Source organism: Stenella coeruleoalba, assembly GCF_951394435.1.
Source record: "Stenella coeruleoalba genome assembly, chromosome: 7".
Taxonomy (NCBI): Eukaryota; Metazoa; Chordata; class Mammalia; order Artiodactyla; family Delphinidae; genus Stenella; species Stenella coeruleoalba.
The window spans coordinates 91470110-91483891 of NC_137153.1; the positions used below are offsets into that span (position 1 = coordinate 91470110).

Sequence of the window (13782 nt, forward strand, 5' to 3'; positions counted from 1 at the left end):
TTTCCCTGGTTTTCCTCCTAATTTTCTGGCAGTTCTTTCACATTTCCCTCCATTGGAATTCCTCAGGGATTCAGGCTAGACCCTCTTCTAATTTTATAGGACAGTTGACCTTTGAACAACACGGGGGTTAGGGGGACCAACCCTCCTCACAGTTGAAAATCCGAGTATAACTTTACGGTTGGCCCTCTGAATCCACAGCTCTGCGTTGGAGGAGTCAACCAACCTCATAGGGTGTAGTACTGTAGTACCTATTTATTGAAAAAATTGAGTGGACCCTTGCAGTTCAAATCCATGTTGTTCGAGGGCCAACTGTATCTCATATACTTTTAAGTTGTCACACCCACTTCTATGACTTCAATTAATTTTTTCTCTGATGACTCCCACACTTACATGTCCATTGTAAATCTCTTATGAGCACCAGACTTATACATCCAACTGCTACTGGATGTCTTGTTACAGATGCCTCAGTGGCCCCTCAAACTCAGTGTGCCTACAACTGAGCTTCTCATCCTCTCTCCAAACTGGCTTTTTCTCCAGAGGTGGCTATTTTAGTAAACACCCTTGAACCTAGGGATAACCATGGCTTGATACGTTCTCTCCCTCAGCTCCCACATCTAGTTCGTCATCAAATTCTGTTGATTTTACCTCTTTAACCTGTCTAATTCATTTACTTATCCCCATCTTCCCTAGTTCAAGCCACCATCATCACTTACCCAGACCACTAATAGCTCTCCCATGGTTTTCTTGGGTACATTTTGGCTTTCCAATCCATTCTGCACACTACAGCCCAAGCTATTTTTCAACAGTGTCATTGAGATACAATTAACATACCTTACAGGTCATACATATAACAAAGTAATCTTTTTTTTTAATTGAAGTATAGTTGACTTACAGGGTTTCATAACCAAGTAATCTTCTAAAAACATAAATCTGAGCAGGTTATTCCCTATTCATAATCTTTGGATCAAATCTGAATCCTTATTCTGGCTTAAAAGGCCCTGTGTGGTCTGGTCTCTAACTTCATCCTTTGTGTCATCTGACTCCTCACTCTCCAGGCTTCAACCACAGCTGCTGCCGGGGGCCTCTCACTGTTGTGGCCTCGGGCCCTGCTGCTCCGCGGCATGTGGGATCTTCCCGGAACGGGGCACAAAGCCATGTCCCCTGCATCGGCAGGCGGACTCCCAAGCACTGCGCCACCAGGGAAGCCCTTCCCTGTTTCTTAAACTTGCCCTATTCTTTATCATTCTTACATGTTGAACTTTCCTCATAGAATACTGTTCCCTCTCTACCCCCCTCTAACTCTTCACCAGTCTCCCAGGTTTGGCTTAATATCACGTCTTAGGGGAAGCTTTCCTTGATACTAGTACCCAACCCCTAGGAGGTAGGGGTCCCTGTCTGTTGCTTTTACACCTCCTTTGCAAAACCCTTCATAACTGTAATTGATTGTTTAAAGTCTGACTTCCTGTTAGACAACAGGACAGGGACTGTGTCTATCTGATTCACATCTGCATCCTCACTGCCTAACATGGTTGCCTGGCACATAATGGGCAATCTCTACATATTGTTGGATGAATGCGGCTACTGTCACTGCTCTCCATGCCCTGCCCTGACCCCTGCTCCTATTGTTGTTGAAGTCACCACTATCAGAGCTGCCCAAAGTCTCATCACTATTGTTCTGCTTTGAGAGAAACAGCTTTAGAATGTGGTCTTGCTGTTTCACCTTTACAACTCTCTTAATTAGGAACCCAGATTAAGTGCCAGGTCTAACTATGTTGACCCTGTTGCTGAGTCCCAAGGCCATCAGACTGTAGGGAATGATTTTCAACTGTTTGCCAAGGGAGAAGAGTTAGAAAACCACCGACTCAATTCAAGTTCACATGTACATGTACTGACGAGTTGCTGTATACAGTAATGTGTGCATGGATACACACATTTAAATGTGCTGCATGTACAAATACAGGGTCCAGCTGTCACACTCAAATATGCAGACATACACACTCTCCCAGAGGCAACCTCATATATACTCATTCCCTACATATGCACACAGAGAGTAAAAGGACATATGCTTGGCACTTATGCATATGTACAGAGGCAAGCTGATATACTCATTACATATATATATACACATAGGCAAATGACATATGCTCAGTACATATGTGTACATACAGAGTCAAGCTGACATACTTAAACATACACAGTGGTAAAATAGAATTATTTAGCTCCATTTGACTCACTCTAATTCCTGCGTGTACTTAACTCCTTGCTTTATCTCTCCTTCCTGATTCTTAGCCCAATGGATGCCATTCTCAAGTTCCCAGGCTCTTGCCTGTAACCTCATGTCCCTTCCCTTTGACCTACCTGGCTAACTGTCACAGCTTGCCCCTCCAGTAGCTTGGCTGCCCCTGCTAGGCACCAGGCTGCCCTCCTGCAGGTCTCTCTAGTAGCCAGCCAGGTCAGATGAGCTCCTTTGACTGCTGACTTTAACTCTTAAGGTGACCATAGGCTTTGGAGTCAGACAGACCTCGATTTGAGTCCCAGTCCTACTGCCCACTAGCTGTGTAACCTTGGACAAATAATTAAATGCTCCAAACCTCAGTTTTCTCATCTACAGAATGAGGATAATATTATCATAGCACCCTCCCCATTAGGTTTCTGGGTGCATTACATTAGATAATACAAGTGGCGCTCTTAGCCTAGTATATAAATGCAGTTAATGGCTATTGCCACTCATAACAGCTTACATTTATTTGCTTATTATGCCACTACTACCTCTAGCCAATTACTTATTGAATACTTACAATGTACTAAGCATTGTTCAAAGCACTTTACCTGTGCAAACCCATTTTATCCTTACAACAACCCTATGAAGTAAGTAAAAATTCTGTTTCCATGTTACAGATTATGAAACTGAGGTCCAGAGAATTGAAGTAACTTATCCAAGGTCATTAAACTAGCAAGTGGCAGAGTCAAGATGCAAAACCAGATGCTTTGGTTCCAGAGCGTACACTCTTAATTACTATGCTATACCTCTTACTACAATTTATGTGTGATTGTCTTTGTCAGAGAAGCTATTTCTTTGGTACAATCCTTTATGAGTTAAACCCTTGGAGAAATTTTTGAATTGCATCTGAAAATTTCCATTTGCTGAAAGATGGAGAAAATCTTCATTCTGTATTCAGCGCAATACTGAACAACTGAATGACAAGAAGACCTGCAGGCAAAACCCAGAGATACCTCTTCAGTCTCTCTACCCACTCACAGGGACTGTTTGGGTGAGAAGCCTTTCAGAATTATAGTGCTGAAGTCTCTTCTCCTCAGGCAGAGTAAGGCTACTCTTTGAATTCCTACAGCACTTTTTTGTTCAGACGTCTGTAACCCTGGCCTCCTTGGCTTCTGCCCATCTACAGAATTGAGGACCATTAAGGCCATGTGGGTAACAAGAACGGTGCCTTCAACTGGAGTTGTAATTACAAGCAATGTAATCACAATAATCCCTGCATGTAATCACAAGAAGCCCCAACCAAAGTCTCCTGACGCGCTGGCAGGGGGCTCAGGATGACTTGTGCACACCCCTTGGTGGGTGTACTATTAGTGGTGCCAGTCTTTGCTCCATCTTGTATCGGGTGATGATGCCTCTCCACCTGCTCATGCTTGTGATGTGGTGGGGCTTTGGAGTCAGATGGGGCCAGGTGACTCCAACTTCCTAGCTTTGTTGTTTAGGTAGGTTACTTAACCTCATGAGCCTCGGTTTCCTCATCTATAAAATGCAACTAATACCCACCAGCAGGGTAGGTGGGAAAATCAGTGACAACAAATAGGAAGTGCCTGGCAGTACCCGGGATGTAGCAGGTCTTCAGTGAATTATAGTTACTATTGTCATGGCTCAACCCAACAATTATTCTCTTCCACCAATATTATTATGGGGTCTCTCCGACTAGACTAAGTTCTGTGAGAAGCAGAGACTTTGTTTTGTTCAGTGTTGTTTCTCAGCATCTAGAACAGTGCATAGGCCATAGTAGGTGCTCAGTAAATATTTGTTGAATGAAGTTTAAAGCCGGTTGATCTTGTTCTCTGTCCCCACTATGCTGGCCAGCATTCAGACCCTCTTGTTCACAGGCCCTTTGCTCTGATGTTCCCTCTGCCTGGAACAATCCTTCTTCACCTAGTTAACTCCTACTCATCCTCCTGATCTTAGCACAAGTATCACTCTTTCAGATTTTGACCTTCCCTTTCATAGCCTCTGTCAACATTGTTGCAATTTTACTTTTTTTTTTTTTTTTTTGCGGTACGCGGACCTCTCACTGTTGTGGCCTCTCCTGTTGCGGAGCACAGGCTCTGGAAGCGCAGGCTCAGCGGCCATGGCTCACGGGCCCAGCCGCTCCGCGGCATGTGGGATCCTTCCGGACCGGGGCACGAACCCGTGTTCCCTGCATCAGCAGGCAGACTCTCAACCACTGCGCCACCAGGGAAGCCCCGCAATTTTCCTTTTATTCGTATAACTGTTTGATTAATATTTGACAGTAAACTTCATAAGGACAGGGACCAGATCTGTTGTACCCATCACTGTATTTTCGGGGACTAGAAGTAGACTTTCGGTATAAATTTGCTGAATGAATGAATGACTTTATCCACTCTTTCCATTTTTTTTTTGTTTTGTTTTGTTTTTTGTTTTGGTTGTTACTGTTGTTTTTGATGCTTGTGGGATCTCAGTTCCCCCACCAGGGACTGAACCCAGGCCACGGCAGTAAAAGCCCAAAATCCTAACCATTAGGCCACTAGGGAACTTCCCACTTTTTTCATTTTTTAAAAAGACCCCCCTTCTCTAGGAAGTGGGTTCCAATTTCTTGAGTTGGGTCAGAGGTCAGTCCCAGGCTTGCACTGGGGCTGCACCATAAATCATTCCAGTGTTTCTGGACTGAACTCAAGTACTGTGATCCTCTCCTACCAGGGCCAATTTGTCAGTCCCAGAGTTCTCATTACTGCTTATCAGGGCTTCATTATGCAGCTAGACCCTCCAGCAGGAGATCCAGCAAGGCCAGAATTCTGGCTGGGTTGGGAGTGTGAAGTAGGATTTGCCACTTACTCCTCCTCTCCGCCCCCACTCTATGTCTGTTTGGTGTTTATCACACTGAGTTGTAATGATTAATTTTTAGATGTACGCCCTCCCCCTCCCCCAGCAAGGAAGGACTCTCTCTTTCTCCCAGAGGCTATTGTGATGCCTAGCATGCAGCTGATGCTCACAAAGATTTCCTGAAGGAATGCAATGTTTTCCATGAATGAAGCTTTACTGGGGACAAAAACCAACTCACAGGAGAGGGCACTACCTATGGCTTTTTTTTTTTTTTAAACCTGAGCCAATAAATCTCTTTTAGTTTAAGTTAATTTGGGTAGTGTTTGTTTTCTATTACTTGGAACTGAAAACATGCTGATAGAGCATAACTAATGGTGTTCAAGTATGGGATCTCTGGTAGATTATTGTTGAAAAATATTCATTACATAGTCACTCCTTCTTACCTCCATACAAAGAATAGACTCCTCTACCCCTTTGTCTTTGGGCTCAGCTATGAGACTTGCTTTAGCCAGTGGGATGTTAGCAGACATGTACAAACAGGGGTGTGAAAAGTGCTTGCACAATTGGGCATGCCCCTTGTACCACTACCACCTCCATAAAAAGAGGTTCCCCCAGGTAGCTTCTGCCCTTTCAGCTGGGACCCCAAAGTGAATATTCCTGGAGAAGATCAGAACTCAACCTGTACACAGGAGCCTAGACAAGCTGAACCTGTAGTTTAGAGCAGAGCCATCCAGCCAAGCCTATAGTCAACCCCCAGCCCTATGAGCAATGAGTGTTTACTACAGTACATTGCTGACATTTTGTGGTTGTTTGTTATGGAGCAATAACTAACTAATAAGGTTAGCCCAGGGGGTTCCAAACTGGCAGTGTACGTGAATTACTTAGAGAACTTTAAAATAAATAAGGGATACTTGAGCTTCCCCCAGAATGTCTGGAGTGGTATTCAGAAATCTATATTCTTTTAAAATTCTCTGGGTGGTTTTTATGTAGTGAGTCCCCCACTCTTTTGTTATCTGACATTTTGGGGTCACCAATATTAAAGCATGTGATGGGGGTTCTATTAAACAACCACTAAGATTTTTTTAATTTGGGAGGTTGGGATTGACATATATACACTAATATGTATAAAACAGATAACTAAGAACCTGCTTATAAAAAAATAAAATAAAATTCAAATAAAAAAAGCAATAAAAAAAGAATTTTATTGAGTTATAGTTGATTTACAATATGAGTTTCAGGTGTACCACATATGGATTCAAAATGTTTATAGATTATACTCCATTTAAAGTTGTTATAAAATGTTGGCTATACTACCTGTGCTGTACAATATATCCTTGTAGCTTATTTATTTTATACATGGTAGTTTGTACCTCTTAAGATCTTTTTTTGTCTCTGAGACTGGATGATTGAAGTCAGAGAACTCCTGTTTCTGAAGTACAATCCTTTCCAGTTTGAAAACTTTTGAGAAATCTGTGTTGAATTTTTCTTAGCTGATTTGGAGAAAGATGCAGAAGTAAATTAGCTGTGATTTATGGCCATAGGAGTTTTGTTTATTTTTTTATTTTTATTTATTTTATTTATTTATTTATTTATTTATTTATTTGCGGTACGCGGGCCTCTCACCGCCGTGGCCCCTCCCGCCGCGGAGCACAGGCTCCGGACGCGCAGGCCCAGCAGCCATGGCCCACGGGCCCAGCCGCTCCGCGGCACGCGGGATCCTCCCGGACCGGGGCACGAACCCGCGTCCCCTGCATCGGCAGGCGGACTCTCAACCACTGCGCCACCAGGGAAGCCCAGGAGTTTTGTTTTTTATTTAAGGATTGTCTCCTCTTAGTATTTCTGCCTGGGCTATGGTTAGCAGTCAAATGAAAATTAAAAGCAGAAGACTGGGGCTGGGTGAGTCAAAACACATGGCAGGAAAAAAAATCACTGGTGAGGTCAAGTTTAGGGGAGAAGCTGCTGAAGGAGTGGTCTGAGAGGAGCCTTCAGCTGTGGCTTAGCAATTAGGAACCTGAGATCACACCTGATGCAGAAGCCAGTTGAAGTTTAGCTGAATAATTGCCATGCCACTGCCCAGTTTAGAGGTTCGAGGCAATCTTAATAAAATGTTACAAATGTGAATTTATATAAAAAGCATGAAAAAAGTATGATTTAAAAGAAAATAGCTTTTTAAAGTTATAACAATAAAAATTTTCATTGACAAAAATTCGAAAAATATAGAAAAGTATAAAGAACAGGAATCTTTTTTTTATAGTTTTTTTTTGTTTGTTTTTTTAATTTTATTTATTTATTTTTGGCTGTGTTGGGTCTTCGTTTCTCTGCGAGGGCTTCTCTAGTTGCGGCAAGTGGGGGCCACTCTAAATCGCTGTGCGCGGGCCTCTCACTACTGCAGCCTCTCTTGTTGCAGAGCACAGGCTCCAGACGCACAGGCTCAGTAATTGTGGCTCACGGGCCTAGTTGCTCCATGGCATGTGAGATCTTCCCAAACCAGGGCTTGAACCCGTGTCCCCTGCATTGGCAGGCAGATTCTCAACCACTGCACCAGCAGGGAAGCCCCCAGAACAGGAATCTTTTATTCATAAGCCCACCTTTCAGAGATAACCACTGCTAATATATTGCTGTGTATTCTTCTGAACTTTTTTCCTATGGATGTGTACACACACATGCCTATTTCAGAAAAATAGGATTTTCTTATACATACTCATTAGTATCATTTTTTTCCATGTCAGTAAACACTAACCAATCATCACTGTTAAAACTGCATAATACTCCATCGTACAAAGAGGTACCATACTGGGACTTACCTGGTGGCACAGTGGTTAAGAATCCACCTGCCAATGCAGGGGACATGAGTTCGATCCCTGGTCCGGGAAGATCCCACATGCTGCGGAGCAACTAAGCCTGTGCGCCACAACTACTGAGCCTGCGCTCTGGAGCCCACGAGCCACAGCCATTGAGCCCACGCGCCTAGAGCCCATGCTCTGCCACAAGAGAAGCCACCGCAATGAGAAGCCCGTGCACCGCAATGAAGAGTAGCCCTCGCGTAGCAACGAAGACCCAACGCAGCCAAAAATAAAGAAATAATTAAAAAAAAAAAAAAAAAGAGGTACCATACTTTAGTTCCCACAGATGGATATTTAGAGTACATTTACTATTATAAAAAGGCTGTGGTGGATATCCACACAGACATTTTGTGTACTTGTCCAGTTATTTCTTTAGGCAAAATTCCAATATGTGTAATTGCTAGATTAAAGGATAAGCATTTTAAAGGTTTTGATACATAGTCGAATTGCCCTCCTCAAACATATAAATTAATAATGTTAGGTTTTGTCATTTCTTTTAACTCGTTAGTCATCAACAGGAAAAAAAAGTTTTGTAAGTTTAATCTGCCTTTTACTAGTAGTGGGTTTAAGTATCTTTTCATATACTTATTGTCTGTATTTTATGTGAATAAGACATTAGCTTCCCATTTTTCTACTGTATCAACTTTTTCCTTCTGATTTATATTAAGCATATTGTCTTCTATTTATATTGAAGACATTATCCCTAATGTGGCTTTGCTTGTAGTGGCTTTCCACACATTAAAAAATTTTATGAGTCAAATTTATCAGTTTTTCAATGAGATTTTAAAATTCCTTCTGAGGTGAGAGGCAGCATAATAGAATGAAAAAAGTAGAGGAATTTCAAACAATTCAGTCCATACTCTTACTGCCTGTGGCTGGGTCTCATTTTGCACGATGTGGTAGGAAGAGCACTGGATTGGGAGTCATCACTTTACCTCTCTGGGTCTCAACTTCCTCCTTTGTAGAATGGGGATGAGAATGAAAACTCCCTTGCAGGCTGTAAAAAAGAACTGGAGGGGATTCATGTAAAGTACGTTGCCCAGGTCTTGTATGTAGCAAATCCTATCTAAATATTAGCTATTATTAGGGGGAGAGGGCGGTATAGAATTTAAAAAACTATTTTAAATTCATTTGGTGTTTGTGGGAATAGGGTAGGGATGAGGATCCGAGTACTTTAGCCATTTATCCCCATCTCTAAGAACTACAAAGCTGGAGTCAGAACTTGAATTCCAATTCTGGGGTCCTGCCCGTTTCCTCGTAGGTGACCTTGTACAAGTCACCTTCACTTCTCCGCGGCTCAGTTTCTTCACCTAGAAAATAGCTATATCATAGACCACCTGCCCTTTTGCTGGGCCAAAGAAACGCTTCAAAAATGCTCACAAAGGGCGGCAAAAACGTCTGTTAGGGTAATGCTTTCGGAGCCTCCACGGCGCCCGCCAGCCCCACGTGGCCGGACCGAAGGGCGACAGCACCTCCCACCCCCCTCGCTCCCGCCCCGCCGCAGGAACAATAGCTCCCCCGGAGGCGGCGCCGGCCGCGGGCGGGGGCGGAGCTGCCGGAGCGAGCGCTGGGGGTGTGCGCGGGGCGGGGTCGTAGCCACCCCTCCCGCCGGCGGCTCTGTCACGCTCCCCTCACCGGGCGGGCCGGGGTCTTTGTGACGCGGCGGCGACGGCTGCGGACACAAAGGGAAGGCAAGCAGGCGAGCGAGGGGCTGGGCCTGCCCCCGCCCCGCGACCCCCGCCCCACGACCCCCTCCCGCCGCGCGCGCGCCCGCTCGTCCCCCGGCCTCGGTCTCCCCGGCGCGGGCTCGAACCCTCGCGCGCACCCGTCCCGACCCTCCGACTCCGTCCCGAGCGCGGCGGGCCAGGGCCTGGCGGGCGCTGCGGGTGGGGCGGGGATGCTGGGGGACTGCTACCGGGCGCAGCGGCGCGGCTGGTAGTTGGCGCCGAGGCAGCGGCGGGGCTCCCGGCGCGCGGCTGGATGCCCGGGGCCTGCGCTTCCCTGCGCTTCCCGCCGTCCAGGGGCGCCAGTCATGGGCGCCGCGGCCGCTGAGGCGCCGCTCCGGCTGCCGGCCGCGCCCCCGCTCGCCTTCTGCTGCTACACGTCGGTGCTTCTGCTTTTCGCTTTCTCTCTGCCCGGGAGCCGCGCGTCCAACCAGCCCCCGGGTGGCGGAGGCGGCGGCGGCGGGGACTGTCCCGGCGGCAAAGGCAAGAGCATCAACTGCTCAGGTAGGACTGGCCGGAGCGCGCCCCTGCGGCCCCTCCCTCCCTCCGCTCCCGCTGCCGCCTCCCTGCAGGTCCCCGCGACCCGGCTGGGCCAGGCCCGGGCGTGGGGGTCCCGGGAGCTGGGCCGAGGGTGAGCGAGGGCGCGGGGCAGGGCGCAAGCGCGCGGTGCGGGCTTGGGGACCGGCGTGGGGCCGGGGAGTGGCTGTGCGTGAGTCCGTGTGTGCCAGGTGGCTGGGCGCGGGCGGCCGGGAGTGTTGGGAGGAGGTGAGGCCCGGCCGGCGAAGGGGAGGCAGCGGCCGGGGCCCCCGGTGTGATCGTGGGTGTACACGCGGGAGCGCGTGTTTGTGTTGTGAAGGCTCAGGGGAGGGAGGGCGGCCCCAGGCAGGGATTTTCTGTGTGTATGTGTGACGGTGAGGGGCCAGGGGAGTGAACGTGAGCTGGGGAGATTCCTTCTTCGGGCACTCGGGTCTCAGAGGGGTCGTGTGGGTAAAGGGAACGGGTGGCCCAGAGGACGCAGATTGACCAAGTAGAGTGATAGTGGATGTGTGTGTCTTTTGGGTTGAGAGGTGGGCGCTCGGAGCTTGTAGTGACCCCGGGTCTATGGATATGAGCAGGGAAGGTCCTGGGGCCCGGGAAGTGACCCTCTGCTTTTGTGTGTTGCGCTGGGTGAAGCCAGGAGCTCAGAGATGTGCCGGGGGTATGCACTGAAGAGGAAGGGTGCGGGTCCTGGGGTGAACCTCGTTTGTGTCGATTCAGAGGGAGGGTAGCTAGGGAATCATCCTGTGTAGGATTTGGCTAACAGAAAGAGGCAGTTAGGTCTCAGGGAGTGCCTCTGTGTAGCAAGGTGTGAGCCTGGTTAAGGTGGTGTGGAAAGAGGGAAGCGGTTCCGAGGGAGTGATCGTGTGCGTGCGTTTGTCTACTTTGCGGGAGGGCCTGGAGATTGGCAGCCACGGGAGCACGGGAGTGACCTCTCCCCTCTCTCCAAGGCCGTCTGCACCCCCGCAGCTGCTGGAAACAAAGAGCCTGCTGGGGACGAGACTGTGGAGGAGGGTATCCTGGCCGTGAAGTTCCCTTTTCCTTTCACAATGGGTCCCAGAGGAGCCCTGGGGCAAGGAGAGGCTTCCAGGTCTCATTTAGGGGTGGGTATGTCCTCCTGGAGCTGGCCTGGCAGATGCTAGTGATCGTAAGCCACAGCCTTGCTAACTTGCCCTTTTATCAGTTCTCATTCTCCACTTGTCTTCTTTGAACCAAGGGTGGGAGAAGCAGCATGGGGGGTGGGGGAGAGGGGGAAAGAGAGGGTGGACAGGCCACAGGGAATCCGGGTAGTCTGCCTGCCAGACAACCTTTGTACCCAAAGGGCTCTTGAAGGGGCATTTTTTTGGGGGGAGTGAGGAGGGAGCCAGAGGGCCTCAGCACAGATGCTTATGCTACCCTGCATGAAGAAAACCTTTGGCCTGCTGTTAAGGTTTGAAGGTCTAAAATTCTTTTAATAATTTTCATAATGACATGTTTTATGATCGGGGAGGGGTTAGCATAGTAAACAACAGTGTGTCCATTAAAACTTTTCCACCCATGAAATAACTTTTACTTTATTTTTCTAATAAAAAAAAACTTTATTTTTGGCTGTGTTGGGTCTTCGTTGCTGCGTGTGGGCTTTCTCTAGTTGGGGCGCACGGGCTTCTCTTGTTGCAGAGCACTGGCTCTAGGTGGACGGGTTTCAGTAATAGTGGCACGCGGGCTCAGTAGTTGTGGCTTGCGGGCTCTAGAGCGCAGGCTCAGTGGTTGTGGCGCACAGGCTTAGTTGCTCCACAGCATCTGGGATCTTCCCCGACCAGGGCTCGAACCCATGTCCCCTGCACTGGCAAGCAGATTCTTAACCACTGCGCCACCAGGGAAGTCCCTATTTTTCTAACGTTAAGTGGAATATGGGATGATATTTTAACCATTAATCACACTTTAATGGTTAAAAATAAAAGTCATTTGTATATTAGAGTGCCTTTTTGTAACAAATACTGGTTATCAAACTAGTAAGTGATCACACCATGTCATATTTTATGGGCTAATGTGCTGTGGTTATTTGTTCTTGCTGAGATAATTTGTCCTTAGCAAAATAAAGTGTGTATTGACGGATGTTTTTGTGTATGCATTCTAACTCTTTATGGATAGTACAAGTTTTAAGAAAGGACATACAGGGCTGGAAACCCACAGGGTGTGGAAAAAAGGGACTGATTTGGGGATTTTGGCCCTTGCTAAGCAACTGTGTGATTCGGAGCAAGTTACTTAATTCTTCTTAGTTTCCTCTTTTATTAAAAGAGGGATTTGGATTTAATAATATCTGAGTCTTCTTTCAAGGGTATATTGATATTTTGATATATATAACAGTAAATTAGGCTCATCAAATAAAATGTTTCCTAATGCTAAGATATACTTGAATAACTGGGTCTAAAGCTAGAGTTTTAACTAAATGATATTTGTAGATTCTTGTCATAACTCTTTCTAGGATGAAGACCTGGGAATGATTCATATGAAAAATAAAATTTTAAAAAATAAATTTATTTATTTTTGGCTGCGTTGGGTCTTCAGTGCTGTGTGTGGGCTTTCTCTAGTTGCGGCGAGAGGGGGCTGCTCTTTTTTTTTTAATAAATTTATTTTATTTATTTATTTTTGGCTGCATTGGGTCTTCGTTGCTGCATGCGGGCTTTCTCTAGTTGCAGTGAGTGGGGGCTACTCTTCGTTGCGGTGAGCAGGCTTCTCATTGCAGCGGCTTCTCTTGCTGCAGAGCAGGGGGCTCTAGGCACATGGGCTTCAGTAGTTGTAGCACGCGGGCTTAGTAGTTGTGGCTTGCGGGCTCTAGAGTGCAGGCTCAGTAGTTGTGGCGCACGGGCTTAGTTGCTCCATGGCATGTGGGATCTTCCTGGACCAAGGCTCGAACCCGTGTCCCCTGCATTGGCAGGCGGATTCTTAACCACTGCGCCACCAGGGAAGCCCCGGGGCTGCTCTTCATTGCGGTGTGCGGGCTTCTCATTGCAGTGGCTTCTCTTGTTGCGGAGCACGGGCTCTAGGCGCATGGGCTTCGGTAGTTGTGGCATGTGGGCTCAGTAGTTGTGGCTCACGGGTTCTAGAGCACAGGCTCAGTGGTTGTGGTGCACGGGCTTGGTTGCTCTGTGGCACGTGGGATCTTCCCGGACCAGGGCTCGAACCCGTGTTCCCTGCACTGGCAGGTGGATTATTAACCACTGTGCCACCAGGGAAGCCCCGGAAAATAAATTTTTTTAAGTTGATTAATTAGAGAGCTATAATACTCCAGTCTGAACATAGGCATCTATTAATGCAGGTTGAGATTGTGCATAGATTTTTTTAGTAGCTTTTATTACCTAGGTATTTTCCACAAAGTTTACTCCTTTACATGTTTGAGTTTTAAAATCTAAATGCTGGCCTTGACTCCCTGTTGATTTTCATTTTGGGTTTTGGACCGTCATTTCAGCCTACTCTGACCTTTCTGAAGCCTGATTCTGTCTGGCTGTGTAAGTTGGGTCACTCACAGCTTTGTGGCCCTTGTAAATGTGAAGAGCAGATCTGTGGCTTTATTAAATTAATAGAAGTTGTCTAGATTGTGGAAAAGAATGGAACTATGTGATATTTT

General features: G+C 46.9%; 1 protein-coding gene across 2 annotated transcripts in view; it reads left to right on the forward strand.

The window, feature by feature from the left end:
- The window catches only part of TMEFF1 (transmembrane protein with EGF like and two follistatin like domains 1), a 139152-nt gene that overhangs the window by 34658 nt on the left and 90712 nt on the right, over positions 1 to 13782 (forward strand). Inside the window, exon 1 of one of the 2 annotated variants that reach the window (XM_079925995.1) lies at positions 9481 to 10142. The exons of the other annotated variant lie outside the window; for it this stretch is intronic. Within the exon in view, the coding sequence (XP_079782121.1) occupies positions 9947 to 10142 (196 nt within the window). The 5' untranslated portion in view covers positions 9481 to 9946. Of the gene's footprint in view, positions 1 to 9480; positions 10143 to 13782 lie in introns of those variants that run through there. 2 annotated transcript variants of the gene reach the window in all.